The 17,498-nt window shown below is 48.0% G+C and overlaps 1 protein-coding gene across 2 annotated transcripts in view; it reads right to left on the bottom strand.

The window, feature by feature from the left end:
* The window catches only part of LOC140385667 (neural-cadherin), a 444,649-nt gene that overhangs the window by 66,873 nt on the left and 360,278 nt on the right, over window positions 1–17,498 (bottom strand). For both annotated transcript variants that reach the window (XM_072468059.1, XM_072468060.1), the window contains exons 23-26: window positions 16,066–16,280; window positions 14,400–14,527; window positions 11,394–11,521; window positions 455–578 (exon numbers count right to left, since the gene is read on the bottom strand). In XM_072468059.1, the coding sequence (XP_072324160.1) occupies window positions 455–578; window positions 11,394–11,521; window positions 14,400–14,527; window positions 16,066–16,280 (595 nt within the window). The remainder of the gene's footprint in view (window positions 1–454; window positions 579–11,393; window positions 11,522–14,399; window positions 14,528–16,065; window positions 16,281–17,498) is intronic.

Genomic DNA, 17,498 nt, shown 5'->3' with positions numbered 1-17,498 from the left:
GGGCTCAGAACATCTGGGTGCGCATTCGAACAATTTTGAAAAATGGGAACTCGCTGGCAGTAATTCAGCACACATGCCTTTCATTTCTGAACTCATGGCAAATTTACAGTGATGGCATCAAGAACTCCTTTGTTTATTGAGTTTGTGTACTGGAGTTTGTTTGGTGAATCAGTAATCAATGCCTGAATGAGTCCTGAATCACAATGGGGGACACTGCTCACAGTTCAGTAACAAATGAACAATCTTACTCCGGTTGTCAGTGTGAGAGGTGGACAAGGTTACAGTGCCGTAGTGGGAGGGCAAGCAGGAATGAAGGTACTTTATTACTAATTTTCTGCAAACACAAATGAAACACACACTTTCTTAGGGTCCTAAATAGAAAGTCTCAATCCACAGTGAACATTGCCCCAATTAGTTCCTAGATAGCAACAACAATTGGCAGCAGAGTGCTTACCTTACTATCAACAATTAAATTCCTTATACACCCCGTGAATCCTGTGAAACGCAGTTGGTCATTGTGATAAGGCAGTGGCTCCTTGATTCCACCCAACTGAAGGGGTTGGTAAACATTTAGGAATCTGCCAGAGAAGGATAAAGGCAGTTCAGGATGTTTTCTCAACAAATCTGAACAACCACAGTAAAAGTGAAAAGATTGAACAAACCAGGACACAGACTCCCCCTGGTGGCTCCACGGGCTCCACAAATACAAAATGGTGCCACATTAACATCAACCATGTCCGGATATACTTCACAGTTCAAACATAACTTGTTATTTCAATCATTATCCCAGAGCATAGCATACAGCTCTGACCATTTTCCTTTGGCTGCCATATTATGCTGTGGGCAATTCTAAGTATAAAAAAGCCCTCTACGCGATCTACCGTTGTACCCTAAAGGCTGTGTGGCATGGCCGGTAGATTCTGGGAGATCCCTCTTCCGATTTCTACCCGGCTCACCACGCCTCGCTAGATCTAACACAATCTCACGAGACGCCGCAATCTGAATTGTGGGATCACTATTTTGCAAATCTGCATATTAGAGTGAGAGATCTAGTCTCACTCTAATATGCCCTCCCATTACCTACCCAAGGGGTTGGGATCTAATCCCTTCGCCTCGGACACTTTGGGCGAGCACCGTTCAGTGCTGGTCTCCACAAATGGGGATCAGACGGAATGGCACTCGTGGGGGTCTCTCAGGGGATCGGTGGCCCCCAGGTACTTGCCCCCCGGGCAAGGCGGCACCCTGGCACAGCTGGGATTATGGAGGCCACTGAAAAAACTTATTTACTATGGAATTTGCTGACCATACATCTCGTGTGTCTCAAAAATATGGGCAACTTAACTAACCTAAATCCCATCATACATTGTGGCCACTGCTTGTAGCCAGAGTTTACATGATTATCACTGCTATGTCCTAAAATACAGGTTTAATGGTTAACAATGATTACCCAGTACACTTTCTGTAATTAATCTGAATCTTTAATAAACTAACTTATGTAAAACTACTCTAGTGGCATCCTAGCTATTCAGTTTTAAGAGGTCTCATCGCTGGACACCCTCTTCACCATGCAGACACAGGGAGAACGTGCAGACTCCGCACAGACAGTGACCCAAGCCGGGAATCGAACCTGGGACCCTGGCGCTGTGAAGCAACAGGGAGTTCAAAATGGAAAAGTGTGGGATAATGCATTTGGGGAAGTCAAACAAAGCAAGGGAATAGACAATAAATGATAGCATGCAGAATAGAATGGAGGAACTGACGGACGTTGGAGTGTTTGTCCACAGATCTGTGAAGATAGCTGGATAGGTAGAAAAGGAGGTTAAGAAGGCATCATGTGACTTCGGCGGCAGCCATGACCTGCTAGGTCGCGCGTTCACTGCAGCTCCTGCCGAGGTCGGTATTTCGGGCCGCCAAACGGGACTGCGGCGGCATTTGGAGGCTGAGACCGGTATGGGAACGAGTGCGGGAGAGGTTCCCCCCGGGGCTGCATGGAGAGAACGAGGAGTGAGACCGGCAGATGTGCAAACGTGGGGAAGAAGGTGGAGAACATAGAACATAGAACATAGAAAATACAGCACAGAACAGGCCCTTCGGCCCACGATGTTGTGCCGAACCTTTGTCCTAGATTAATCATAGATTATCATTGAATTTACAGTGCAGAAGGAGGCCATTCGGCCCCCTGAGTCTGCACCAGCTCTTGGAAAGAGCACCCCACCCAAACTCAACACCTCCACCCAACACCAAGGGCAATTTTGGACACTAAGGGCAATTTATCATGGCCAATCCACCTACCCTGCACATCTTTGGACTGTGGGAGAAAACCGGAGCACCCGGAGGAAACCCACGCAGACACGGGGAGGACGTGCAGACTCCGCACAGTGACCCAAGCCGGAATCGAACCTGGGACCCTGGAGCTGTGAAGCAATTGTGCTATCCACAATGCTACCGTGCTGCCCTTAAGAACAAATAAATCTACACTATATCATTTTACCGTAATCCATGTACCTATCCAATAGCTGCTTGAAGGTCCCTAATGTTTCCGATTCAACTACTTCCACAGGCAGTGCATTCCATGCCCCCACTACTCTCTGGGTAAAGAACCTACCTCTGATATCCCTCCTATATCTTCCACCTTTCACCTTAAATTTATATCCCCTTGTAATGGTTTGTTCCACCCGGGGAAAAAGTCTCTGACTGTCTACTCTATCTATTCCCCTGATCATCTTATAAACCTCTATCAAGTCGCCCCTCATCCTTCTCCGTTCTAATGAGAAAAGGCCCAGCACCCTCAACCTTTCCTCATAAGACCTACTCTCCATTCCAGGTAACATCCTGGTAAATCTTCTTTGCACCTTTTCCAAAGCTTCCACATCCTTCCTAAAATGAGGTGACCAGAACTGTACACAGTACTCCAAATGTGGCCTTACCAAAGTTTTGTACAGCTGCATCATCACCTCACGGCTCTTAAATTCAATCCCTCTGTTAATGAACGCGAGCACACCATAGGCCTTCTTCACAGCTCTAAAGGTCCGGGAAATCAAAATGGCGGCCGGAGAAGATCGGGAGGTGTGGGCCCAGTGGGCCAAAGAACAACAAGAATTCTTTAAAAGTTGCTTTGTGTTGCTTAAAACGGAGATGTAGGCCTCCATGGAGAAGATTGTGGTAGCCCAGAAGGCGCAGGAGAAGGAGGTCAAGGAGGTGAGGAGGAAGGTGGCGGAGAATGAGGACGAGAACCTGGGCCTGGCGGTGAAGGTGGAGGCGCACGAGGCGCTACACAAGGGATGGCAAGAGAGGCTAGATGACCTTGAGTACAATTCTCGGAGCCATAATCTGCGGATCCTGGGCCTTCCCGAAGGAGCGGAGGGGGTGGATGTTAACACGTACGTGACTACGATGTTGGGGACGCTGATTGGTGCGGGGGCCTTCCCGCGGCCCTTGGAGATGGATGGGGCGCACAGGGTCCACGCCAGAAAGCCGAGGGTGAACGAATCACTGAGGGCAATGGTGATACGGTTTCATCGTTTGACAGACCGGGAGCCATTCCTGCGGTGGGCAAAGAAAGAGCGGAGCAGTAAGTGGGAGAAAGGCGAGATCCGCATCTACCAGGACTTGGGAGCTGAGTTGGCGAGGAGGCTTGCGGGGTTCAACCGGGCTAAGGCGGTCCTCCACAGCAAAGGGGTGAAGTTTGGGCTCCTTCATCCAGCGAGACTCTGGGTAACATACCAGGACAGACACCATTACTTTGATACCCCAGATGAGGCGTGGTCATCAGGCACGAGAAGCTGGACCTGAACTAAGGGACAGTTGTATGGGGGTGAAATGTGCGGGTGGGGGTGGACCGGGGTTAAGATGGCGGGTAAAGCATAAGATTATTTACTTGTCTGCTCCAGTTTGGTCGGTGGTTTGGTTGTTTGTTTTGTTACATAGAACATAGAACATAGAACAATACAGCGCAGTACAGGCCCTTCGGCCCACGATGTTGCACCGAAACAAAAGCCATCTAACCTACACTATGCCATTATCATCCATATGTTTATCCAATAAACTTTTAAATGCCCTCAGTGTTGGCGAGTTCACTACTGTAGCAGGTAGGGCATTCCACGGCCTCACTACTCTTTGCGTAAAGAACCTACCTCTGACCTCTGTCCTATATCTATTACCCCTCAGTTTAAAGTTATGTTCCCTCGTGCCAGCCATTTCCATCCGCGGGAGAAGGCTCTCACTGTCCACCCTATCCAACCCCCTGATCATTTTGTATGCCTCTATTAAGCCTCCTCTTAACCTTCTTCTCTCCAACGAAAACAACCTCAAGTCCATCAGCCTTTCCTCATAAGATCTTCCCTCCATACCAGGCAACATCCTGGTAAATCTCCTCTGCACCCGCTCCAAAGCCTCCACGTACTTCCTATAATGCGGTGACCAGAACTATACACAATACTCCAAATGCGGCCGTACCAGAGTTCTATACAGCTGCAACATGACCTCCCGACTCCGGAACTCAATCCCTCTACCAATAAAGGCCAACACTCCATAGGCCTTCTTCACAACCCTATCAACCTGGGTGGCAACTTTCAGGGATCTATGTACATGGACACCTAGATCCCTCTGCTCATCCACACTTTCAAGAACTTTACCATTAGCCAAATATTCCGCATTCCTGTTATTCCTTCCAAAGTGAATCACCTCACACTTCTCTACATTAAACTCCATTTGCCACCTCTCAGCCCAGCTCTGCAGCTTATCTATATCCCTCTGTAACCTGCTACATCCTTCCACACTATCGACAACACCACCGACTTTAGTATCGTCTGCAAATTTACTCACCCACCCTTCTGCACCTTCCTCTAGGTCATTGATAAAAATGACAAACAGCAACAGCAACAGATAGGGAGGAGCATTGTTCTTCAGGGGTTTGGTCTTAGGGGGCGGGAAACGCCTGGGGCGGGTAGTCCGGTGCACGTGAAGGTCCCGGTTGGCGCTTGCCCCTCTACCCTATGGAGATGGGGGGGGGTTGGGTGGCCCAAAGGAGGCAACATGTTTAGGGGCGGCATATAGGGGCGGGAGCGGCCGGGGTCAGCATGGGTGAGCTGACTCACGGAAGTATAGTGGGGGGGGGAAATCAGAGCTAAGTGGATGCTTGGCAGGGGGCGGGGGGAGGGGGGGGGGTTGCTGCTGTGCTGACTGAAGGGGAGCCAGGTGAGGGGAATGGATGGAGAGTCAGGAGGCGGGGGCATGTGGCTGGCCGAAAAAGGGAGATGACTAGTCGGCAGGATGGGGGGGGGGGGGGGGGGGGTGGCCAACCCCCAACCAGGCTGATCACGTGGAATGGGCCGGTCAAGAGGTCCCACGTGTTCTCGCATTTAAAGGGGTTGAAGGCGGACGTGGCCATGTTGCAAGAGACGCACTTAAAGCTCGCGGACCAGACGAGGCTAAGGAAAGAATGGGTGGGACAGGGTTTCACTCAGGGTTCAACTCAAAGACCAGAGGGGTGGCTATTTTGGTTAGTAAACGAGTGGCATTTCAGGCGGGGAGTATCATGGCGGACAAGGGGGGCAGGTACATAATGGTGAGTGGCAAGCTGCAGGGGGCCCGGGTGGTGTTAGTGAATGTGTATGCCCCGAACTGGGACGATGCAGACTTCATGAGGCGGGTGTTGGTTAGGATCCCGGACTTAGAGCCAAGTAACCTGATTATGGGAGGGGACTTTAATACGGTCCTGGACCCAATTTTGGACCGTTCCAAGTCCAGGTCGGGAAAGAGGCCGCTGGCGGCCAGGGCCCTGTGGGAGTTCATGGGCCAGATGGGGGGGGGGTGGACCCGTGGAGGTTTGCGCGGCCAAGGGCGAAGGAGTTCTCCTTTTTCTCCCACGTCCATATTCGCGGATAGACTTCTTTGTGTTGAGTAGGGCGCTGATCCAGAGGGTGGAGGGGGTTGAATATTCGGCCATTGCGGTCTCGGACCATGGGTGGACCTGTGGCTGGGGGCGGAGCGGGGTCAGCGCCCTCTCTGGAGACTGGATGTGGGGCTGCTGGCGGATGAGGTGTGTGGGCAGATAGGGAGGAGCATTGAGAACTATGTGGGAGCGAATGACACAGGGGAGGTAACATAGAACATAACAGCACAGTACAGGCCCTTCAGCCCTCGATGTTGCGCCGACCTGTGAAACCACTCTAAAGCCCATCTACACTATTCCCTTAGCGTCCAATGACCGATGAACCATTTGAATGCCCTTAGTGTTGGCGAGTTCACTACTGTTGCAGGCAGGGCATTCCACGCCCTTACTACTCTCTGAGTAAAGAACCTACCACTGACATCTGTCTTATATCTAGCTCCCCTCAATTTAAAGCTATGTCCCCTCGTGCTAGACATCACCATCCGAGGAAGAAGGCTCTCGCTGTCCACCCTATCCAATTCTCTGATCATCTTTTATGCCTCAATTAAGTCACCTCTTAACCTTCTTCTCTCTAACGAAAACAGCCTCAAGTCCCTCAGCCTTTCCTCATAAGATCTTCCCTCCAAACCAGGCAACATTCTGCTAAATCTCCTCTGCACCCTTTCCAATGCTTCCACATCCTTCCTATAATGCGGCAACCAAAATTGCACGCAATACTCCAAATGCGGCCGTACCAGAGTTTTGTACAGCTGCAACATGACCTCATGGCTCCGAAATTCAATCCCTCTACCAATAAAAGCTAACACACCGTACGCCTTCTTAACAACCCTCTCAACCTGGGTGGCAACTTTCAGGGATCTATGTACATGGACACCGAGATATCTCTGCTCATCCACACTGCCAAGAATCTTACCATTAGTCCAGTACTCTGTCTTCCTGTATTCTTTCCAAAATGAATCACCTCACACTTTTCTGCATTAAACTCCATTTGCCACCTCTCAGCTCAGCGCTGCAGCTTATCCATGTCCCTCTGTAACTTGTAGCATCCGTCCGCACTGTCCACAACTCCACCGACTTTAGTGTCATCTGCAAATTTACTCACCCATCCTTCTACGCCCTCCTCCAGGTCATTTATAAAAATGACAAACAGCAGTGGCCCCAAAACAGATCCTTGTAGTACACCACTAGCAACTGGACTCCAGTCTGAACATTTCCGATCAACCACCACCCTTTGTCTTCTTCCAGCCAGCCAATTTCTGATCCAAACTGCAAAATCACCCTGAATCCCATGCCTCCGTATTTTCTGCAGTAGCCTACCGTGGGGAACCTTATCAAACGCTTTACTGAAATCCATATACACCACATCAACTGCTTTACCCTCATCCACCTGCTTGGTCACCTTCTCAAAGAACTCAATAAGGTTTGTGAGGCACGACCTACCCTTCACAAAACCATGTTGACTATCTCTAATCAAATTATTCCTTTCCAGATGATTATACATCCTATCTCTTATAAACCTTTCCAAGATTTTGCCCACAACAGAAGTAAGGCTCACTGGTCTATAGTTACCGGGGTTGTCTCTACTCCCCTTCTTGCACAAGGGGACAACATTTGCTATCCTCCAGTCTTCTGGCACTATTCCTGTAGACAAAGATGACTTAAAGATCAAAGCCAAAGGCTCAGCAATCTCCTCCCTAGCTTTCCAGAGAATCCTGGGAGAAATCCCATCTGGCCCAGGGGACTTATCTATTTTCACACTTTCCAGAATTGCTAACACCTCCTCCTTATGAACCTCAAGCCCTTCTAGTCTAGTAGCCTGAATCTCAGTATTCTCCTCGACAACATTGTCTTTTAACGGTGGAAGTGGTGTGGGAGGCTTTGAAGGCAGTCGTTAGGGGAGAATTAATCTCCATCAGGTCCCACAGAGAGAAGAGGGAGAGGGCGGAGAGGGAGAGGCTGGTGGGAGAGATACTCCGGGTAGACAGGAGATACGCGGAGGCCCCAGAGGGGGCGCAGCTGAACGAACGCCGGAAAATTCAGGCGGAGTTCGATTTGCTGACCATGGTGAAGGCGGAGGCGCAGTTAAGGAAAGGGAAAGGGGCAGTCTACGAGTATGGGGAGAAAGCCAGTAGGATGCTGGCACACCAACTGCGCAATAGGGAGGCGGCTAGAAAGATTGGGGGAGTGCGGGATAAGGAGGGAACATGGTGCTGAGCCCAGAGAGAGTCAATGAAGTCTTCAGGGAGTTCTATGGGAAGTTATACGAGTCGGAACCCCCTGGGGAGGGGGAAGGGATGAGGCAGTTTATGGACCGGTTGAGGTTCCCGAGGGTGGAAGTGGAGCGGGTGGAGGGATTGGGGGCCCCAATTGAGTTGGAGGAGGTAGTCAGGGGGCTGGCAAGCATGCAGTCGGGCAAGGCCCCGGGTCCGGACGGCTTCCCTGTCGAATTTTATAAGAGGTTCTCGGAGCTACTGAGCCCACTCCTGCTAAGAACCTTCAATGAGGCAAAGGAGAGAGGGGCCCTCCCCCCGACGATGTCACAGGCATTGATTTTGCTCATCCTGAAGAAGGTGAAGGACCCGCTTCAGTGTGGGTCCTACAGGTCGATATCACTCCTGAATGTAGACGCCAAACTGTTGGCAAACATTCTGGCCGCCAGAATAGAGGACTGTGTCCCCGGAGTGATTGGGGAGGACCAGACGGGTTTTGTTAAGGGCAGGCAGCTGAACACGAATGTGAGGAGGCTCCTGAATATTATCATGATGCCTTTGGAGGAGGGGGGATGCGGATGTGGTGGCTGCAATGGACGCGGAGAAGGCCTTTGACAGGGTGGAGTGGGAGTATTTGTGGGAGGCATTAGGCAGGTTTGGATTCGGGGAGGGATTTATAGGGTGGATCAAGCTGCTGTATCAGGCCCCTGTAGCGAGTGTGTCCACGAACCGGCTATGGTCGGAGTATTTCAGGCTGCACCGGGGGACGAGGCTGGGGTGTCCCCTGTCCTCGTTGCTGTTTGCCCTGGCAATTGAGCCGTTGGCCATTGCGCTCAGGACTTCAAGGGATTGGAGGGGGCTGGTGCACGGGGGGAGGAACACCGGGTTTCCCTCTACGCGGATGACCTGTTGTTGTACATTTTGGACCCGCTAGAGGGGATGGGGAAGATCATGCGGATCCTGAGGGACTTTGGGAGCTTCTCGGGGTATAAATTGAACGTGGGAAAGAGTGAGCTGTTCGTGGTTCACGCTAGGGGCCAGGAGGAGAGACTGAGGGAGCTCCCGCTCAAGATAGTGGAGAGGAGCTTTCGGTACTTGGGGATATGTGGCCAGGAACTGGACGCCCTGCACAGGCTCAACTTAACCCGGCTCGTGGAGAGATGGAGGGTGAGTTTAAAAGGTGGGATATGCTCCCGCGTTCCCTGGCGGGGCGGGTGCAGACTGTGAAGATGACGGTTCTCCCCAGGTTCCTCTTCGTCTTTCAGTGCCTCCCCATTTTCATCCCCAAGTCCTTTTTTAAGTGGGTGAATAGGATTGTTACGGGGTTTGTGTGGGCGAATAAAACCCCGCGAGTTAAAAGGGCATTCTTGGAGCGTAGCCGGGAAGTTGGGGGGGGGGGGGGGGGGGGGGGACTGGCTCTGCCGAACGTCTGCAGCTATTATTGAGCGGCCAATGTGGCCATGATTAGGAAGTGGATGATGGAGGAGGGGGCGGCGTTATGCAAAGGCACCAGCCTAGGGGCATCAGTCACGGCTCCGCTGCCGTTCTCACCGGCGCGATACACTTCAAGTCCAGTGGTGGCGGCGGCACTGAGGATTTAGGGGCAGTGGAGGAGACACAGACAGGAAGAGGGGGCCACTGTGTGGACCCCGATATGGAATAACCATAGATTTGCTCCAGGTAGGATGGATGGGGGTTCCAAGGCTGGTATAGGGCAGGTATTAGGAGAATGGGGGACCTGTTTATATATGGGACTTTCCCTAACATGCAGGCGCTGGAGGAGGAGTTTGGCCTGCCCCCGGGGAATGCGTTCAGGTACCTCCAGGTTCGGGACTTTCTTAGAAAACAGGTGGGGACATTTCCGCTGCTGCCCCCGCGTAGGATTCAGGACATAGTGGTGTCTGGCATCTGGGTAGGGGAGGGGAAGGTGTCGGACATATATCAGGAGCTGCAGGAGGTGGAGGAAGCCTCAGTGGAGGAGTTGAAGGGCAAGTGGGAGGAGGAGTTGGGTGAGGAGCTGGATGAGGGCCTGTGGGCTGACGCCCTGGGTAGGGTGAACTCCTCCTCATCATGTGCCAGGCTCAGCTTAATTGTTGATATACTGTTGATATAATGTAGATTTTATAGGAAGACTTGTTTAATAGTCCTTGTTTATTTTTATTATTATTTGTACTTCTATTTTTGTTATGTAAAAAACGTTGGTTGGAAAAGCTTTAATAAAACATTTATTTTTTAAAAATGCATCATGTGAGATGCTTTTCTTTATTGGTAAATGAATAGAACATAAGGGTCGGGATGTTATACTTGATCTGTATAAAACACTAGTTAGACCACAACTAGAGTACTGCATACAGTTCAGGAAGGATGTGATCACACTACTAGAGAATATAGAGAGGAGTTTTAAGACAGCGCTGTCAACACTACAGAATTTTAACTATGATGAAAGAATGGATAAGTTGTGTTTGTTTACTTTGGATCTCAAGAGGCTGAGGCAAAATTTAAGTGGTGTATAAAATTATGAAGGGCCAAGATAGACTTGTTAGGAAGGGTTAGGGTGCCCTTTCAGAGGCATGCCCAAAACATATGGGCATGGTTCGCCGGACTCCCTGCACATCTCGGGCACCTGTCCTCCGCCCCAAAAAACTTACTCATCCTTGCCGCCGTTATGTGTGCCCGATGCACCACTTTAACTGAATTAAGCTGAGCCTGGCACATGATGAGGAGGAGTTCAGGTGCTGACGCGAAGGGCCAAATAGCCTCTTTCTGTCCTGTAGGAATTCTATGGCTCTAAGAGAAAGAATGGAGTCAAGGAGAAATGTTTTCACCCAATGGACAATAGAGACCTGAAAAGATGTTAGAGGCAGAATTGCTTATCAGATTTTAAAGGTAATTGGATATGCATTTGAGCTGCTGCATGCGCTGGGAAATGGGATTATTAGGCCGGCTAACCCTTTTTGGGCTGGCACAGACAAAATGTACAAATGGCCTCCTCCTGAACCTTAGATTTATATTATTGTATAAATTATATTTATAGCTTAAAAATGGTAAATGGGCTTCTCCATACTTGGAGCTTCAGCCGGTGAGGAACTCTTAGCAGTGGGTAATGATATTCTGAAAATTCCCAACAGGAGAATGGAGCATATTGTGGCTCTCAGACACTTCACTGTGCACTGAATCATAGATAACAATAATTGAATGTGGAATGCTTCAAACTTGCATCCCAGAGTGTTCACTCATTTAACGTAAGAACGGGCTCAATTATATGACAAAATCTGTGATCACATCTTTACCTCGCTTCCCCAGGGGTTTCCCCTGCAATTTCACAGACTCTGCGGTCCATTTCTGAAAACCCTCTGCCAGTGCCTTTCTTCTCATTCACAACAGCACCAGTGCAATGGTCCAGGATCATTTTGACTCTCTATAACAGTAAGAAAATTAAGATTTAATTAAATAATGTTCTATTGTATAGGACATAGGGTGGAATTTTCTGGCTCCGGATGCTGTCAGGATTTTCTGGTCCTGCCAAAGGGGACCTCCTGCGACGAGATGGACAAGCCGCGCAAAACGCCATAGATATTGGCGGGACCTGAAGACCCCACCGGCGACCAACGCCGATCCACCTCTGCCCCTGGAAAACACACCGCAGGGAGTCCGGAAAATCCTGCCTTTTATGGGGACAATTACATCCCTGGGAATCAATAACCACAGAGTGATAAACTTTATCAGGGAACCTGAAAAACCCAACACCTGGAGACAGGTATATAAATCTTAAGATGTTAAATTCAATGAAAGGAAGATTTATTTGTTTTGAGACATGTTGTATAACGATATGAAGTTGTTAAAAGCATTAAAGGTGTTATGTGGGCTATACAAGTTAAATATATATCTAAAATAAATAAGCTGCACTAAACTAACTTGACCCTAAATGGGCTAACAGAAAATTCACAGACAAAGCCAAGGCAGAAATTGATGGTGACAAATTTTGAAATGAAATAAAATGAAAATTGCTTGTCACAAGTAGGCTTCAAATGAAGTTACTATGAAAAGCCCCTAGTCGCCACATTCCGGCGCCTGTTCGGGGAGGCTGGTACGGGAATTGAACCATGCTGCTGGCCTGCCTTGGTCGGATTTCAAAGCCAGTGATTTAGCCCTGTGCTAAACAGTTCCTGTGCTATTGCAAGGACAATGAGAAAAGGATGATGAAAATCACTGAAATGTGATTCAAGACAAAGAGACATCTGGACAAAAAGCAGCGAAGCAGAAGTTAAACCCATCAGTAAAACATTCTCTCACTATGACAAGAGAAAAGGGCAATCAGAGAGGAGGGAAAGCCATTAAAAAAAATGTAAACTGAGGACGAGTTCAAAATAGTAAATATTCTGCACGATTAATTCTCCCAATATTCAGAAGGTAAATATGGGCAATACACCCCCCCCCCCCCCCCAGTTCAGGACAAAAGAGCTTGCTATAAACTGGCACATTATAAGGCCATAAGAAATAGGAACAGAACTAGACTGATCCTTGAGCCTGCTCCACCATTCAATAGGATCATGGCTCATTCAACATTCCTTATGTCCACTTTCCTGCCCTGTCCTCGAAACCCTTAATTCCCTTACTGATCAAGCATCTATCTATCAATCTCAGCCTTAAATATACACAAGAACTCTGTCCCCACAGCAAGGAGTTCCAAAGACTCCCAAACCTCAGAAGAAATTTCTCCTCACCTCAGTCTTAAATTGGAACCCCTTTATTCTGAGACTATGTACTCTATACCCTCTGGTCCTAGACTCTCCCATGAGGGGAACCATTCCCTCAGCATTTTACCTGTCGAGCCCCTTAAGAATCCTATATGTTTCAATGAGATCGCCTCTCATTCTTCAAAATTCCAATGAGTAGGGTCCCAATCTGTTTAACCTTTCCTCATAAGACAATCTCCCAATACAGAGGATTATCCTAGTGAACCTTCTCTGAATTGCCTCCAATTAAATTTCTTTCCTTAAATAAGGTTGCTCACAGTACTCCAGATGTGGGCAGCATGGTAGCACAAGTGGGTAGCACTGTGGTTTCACAGTGCCAGGGTCCCAGGTTCAATTTCCCGCTGGGTCACTGTCTGTGCGAAGTTTGCACGTTCTCCCAGTGTCTGCGTGGGTTTCCTCCGGGCGTTCCAGTTTCCTCCCACAGTCCAAAGACGTGCAGGTTAGGTGGATTGGCCATGCTAAAATTGCCCTTAATGTCTAAAAAAAAAAGGTTAGGCGGGGTTATTGCGTTACGGGGATAGGGTGGAAGTGAGGGCTTAAGTGGGTCGGTGCAGCCTCGATGGGCCGAATGGCCTCCTTCTGCACTGTATGTTCTGTTCTGTGTTCTATGTGGTTAAACCAGTACCTTGTACAATTACTGCAAGACTTCCCTACTCATACACTCCAACTCCCTTGAAATAAGGACCAATATTCCATTAGACTTCCTGATTACCTGCTGCACCTGTGGTAGCTTTCTGTGTTTCATGCACATGTACTCCCAAGTCCGTTTGGGTTCATAGAATCATAAAGGGGCAATTTTATCATGGCCAATCCACCTAACCTGCACGTCTTTTAACGCAGACACAGGGGGAAAGTGCAAGCTCCACACAAGGCTGGAATTGAACCGGGTTCCTTGGCGCTGTGAGGCAGCTGTTGCAGTTTTCTGCGTTTTTCCTCCATTTAAATAATGCTCTGTTCTTTCGTTCTCCCTTCCAAAATGAAGAACATCAGATTTTCCCACATTATACTCCAACTTTTTGTCCACTTACATAAGAACATAAGAACTAGGAGCAGGAGTAGGCCATCTGGCCCCTCGAGCCTGCTCCGCGATTCACTTCAATAAGATCATGGCTGACCGTAACCTTTTATTCTTTTACTGTTCAAAACTCTATCTATCTTTGCCTTAAAAACATTTGACGAGGTAGTCTCAACTGCTTCATTGGGCAGGGAATTACACAGATTCACACCCCTTTGGGTGAAAAAGTTCCTCCTCAACTCAGTCCTAAATCTGCTCCCCCCTTATTTTGAGGTCATGTCCCCTAGTTCTAGTTTCACCAATAGTGGAAACAACCTTTCAATAGCTTTTTGAAAACTGTTTGTATGCCTCTCGCAACTTGCCTTTCCACAAATCTTTGTGTTGCGTTATTCGCTCAGGTTCAGCAATGTAGCTACAATTCCACAAATATATTCTCATATAGGCAAACAGTGAAGAATATTCAAGGAATCAGCTGCTGCTTAAGAAAATTCTCCATCCAAGTAGTCCTGTACAATCATACATACCTTTCCATCATTTATTATGTCCAGCCTGTGCCAATGACGATCTGCAAGGAAGATACCTGTTGGGAATTGTAGATGAAGCGATCCTGAACCATGGCTAATATTGAGTGAAGGAACTCCATTCCTGAGCTCTGTGGAAAAGGTGTGACAACTAAGAACCTGAGTGGTCGTAAAACTTAAAAACTCGGTTTCTGAATAGAAAATACTGATTTATCCTGAAGTTTTATCCTCAATTAAAACAGGAGTTATTAATTTTACTCAAAATGTACTAAAAATTAAAAATAATAGAAAGATGTAAAATATAAAATATCATTTTAAAATATTGGCATATGTTTTTGAATTGTACACTGGGGTTCTTGTGATATTTAACAATCCTTGTTTATTCCGACCATATGAACCAGGGAGAATTTGTCCAGTCCTCCATCCCTATTTTTTAGTCGTCACTTGATGTCATCTGAGTCAGGGAGGGTAAATAGGGCTCCAACTCCAACTGCCCATTTATTTGTTGTTGAAAACCTGCATGACAGGACATTAGGTGGTGTAGCCACCTAAATTGGCCAACTCCCGATTTAAAATGGCGAACGGCAAAGGCTGATGGGAAAGTCAGCCAACACAGACAGAAACCAGCAGGTGCAGGTTTGCTGTGTATTTAACTCTGCAAAAGCCCAGACAGCATCGATACCAGCGACCATCAGCATAACAATGTAGCAGCCATCTACATACTGATGAGCAATCCCCGGGAACAATGGCAACATTTGGGACACTCAAATCTAAGCCAGACTCCCCGGCATCAGCAGGAGCCAACACAAAAGAGGTTAATGAACACCTCAAGACCGCCCATCGATCAGGGAACCGCTCCAGTATTGGAGAAATCGAACCAAGCGATTGGAACGAAGTCCAATCACCTAGAACCAGGTACAGGGTCCACCCCGAAAGGCGGGAAGCCCCTGGGGACTATAAGAGTTAAGCCCCAAGTTCAAATCGCTCTCTTCATCTCTTCGTCCTGCCCGGGTCACCCAGCAACGCGAACCAACCTTGACCGTGACCGGTGCAGTGACCACCGAAAGAAGTAGGTCTTAATTCAACGCTCGCTACAAGACAGGCGCTCCTAGCTACCAATCCGTACCAACTTCGAATCCCGCAGACTCAGAACCCGAACGAAAGGCCATTTGTTCCCCTGACCTGGTGGGCCAGTCCGAAGTTAAGTACAGGCCTGTTAGTTGTAGAAGTAGCTTAGACGTAGAATTTGTGCATGAGTAGCGATTACTGTGTATAATAAATGTGCTTTGATTTGAATCTTACTAATCGGCGTATTGAGTTATTCATCATGGCTTGGACTTGAACCTCGTGGTGGTATCATAAAGATACCTGGTGACTCGAGAGCAAAGGTAATAAAACAGAGCAATTGAACCAACCGGAAAGTTAGCAACAGTGGGGTTGGCAGCAGGTTTGGCTATATGATACTCAATATTCACTGCCAAGTATGAAACAATAACAATTAGAGAACCACTGCTGCCCAGAATACTATAAACCATCAAGAGTAACAACCCTTAGGAGAAAACAGCATAGAGAGAAAATCAGAATGAAACCAAATTATAAGAGGTTACCAAGTGGAACCTAATCAAAGAAATTTGGCTTACTTAAGTTAGCCTCTGCCTGACATTCTTACCTAATGCGATGAAGTCTTCAAGCTCTCCAGAATGCACTTGAGTGAGTGGCCCATCATACAGCATAAGCCCATTGGCAGTCTCAGTGAGGAACTCTAGAGAAATTAGGCTCTTAAAACAAGGTTTGATGGGAGGAAACCAGGCATAACCATGACCATTAAACGTGTACCTTGTTTGCTGACATTCTGGCCCATCAAACATTGGAATACATTCACACCTATGGTGCAAAAAGGGAACGAATTAATAATTTCACAACTCCAACATAAGGCACTCTGACATATTGTTGCATTTTGAATGATAATGGAATTTAGAAGGCATGAAAGTTTTTAAAGAGCAATCTGCTGTAGAACTTCACATGTACAGGTAAGACAAAGCATAAGGTCATGATCATAGAATCTTAGAATTCACAGTGCCATTCGGCCCATTGAGTCTGCACCGGCCCTTGGAAGGAGCACCCCACTTAAGCCCACACCTCCACCCTATCCCTGTAACCCAGTAACCCCACCTAACCTTTTTGGACACTAAGGGCAATTTAGCATGGCCAATCCACCTAGCCTTCACATCTTTGGACTGCAGGAGGAAACCTGAACACCCGGAGGACTCCCACGCAGACATGGAGAGAATGTGCAGACTCCGCACAGACAGTGACCCAAGCTGCGAATCGAACCTGGGACCCTGGTGCTGTGAAGTGCTAACCACTGTGCTACCGTGCCATCCATCTACTGGCTGGGATACAGTAATGCTTCGCTGTGAATGTCATCCTGTCTTGTAAACCCATTGGAAATGATCACTTCTTCTGTTTAATTGTTTTATTCTTTTTCATTCTACTACTGTAAAGCACTGATGAACTCTCCATTCTATGCCAAACTGACTAAAAGTCAGCATCAAGTAACTAGTTACCTCAGTGTTATTATGCCTTAAGAAACTGTTTAATTGGGGTTGAAACTTTTCTTTATTCATAGAAATTAATAGAATTTACAGTGCAGAAGGAGGCCATTCGGCCCATCGAGTCTGCACCGGCTCTTGGAAAGAGCTCCCTACCCAAGGTCAACACCTCCACCCTATCCCAATAATCCCACCCAACACTAAGGGCAATTTTGGACACTAAGGGTAATTTATCATGGCCAATCCACCTAACCTGCATATCTTTGGACTGTGGGAGGAAACCGGAGCACCCGGAGGATACCCATGCACACACGGGGAGGATGTGCAGACTCCGCACAGACAGTGGCCCAAGCTGGAATCGAACCTGGGACCCTGGAGCTGTGAAGCAATTGTGCTATCCACAATGCTACCGTGCTGCCCATTTAGGAATGCTTCCTGTCAAGTTTGTTTTGTGCACAAAGAGCAATCTTGCTAAAAGTGATCAAAGGCTCTAAGCAATAAGAATGTGAAAGCGTAGCAGTACACAGGGTGGTGGTAGCTGAAATTAATT

This window comes from Scyliorhinus torazame, chromosome 11, assembly GCF_047496885.1.
Source record: "Scyliorhinus torazame isolate Kashiwa2021f chromosome 11, sScyTor2.1, whole genome shotgun sequence".
NCBI classification, from domain to species: Eukaryota; Metazoa; Chordata; class Chondrichthyes; order Carcharhiniformes; family Scyliorhinidae; genus Scyliorhinus; species Scyliorhinus torazame.
Note: the sequence above shows the minus strand (reverse complement) of the source record. Positions and strands in the feature narration are given on the sequence as shown.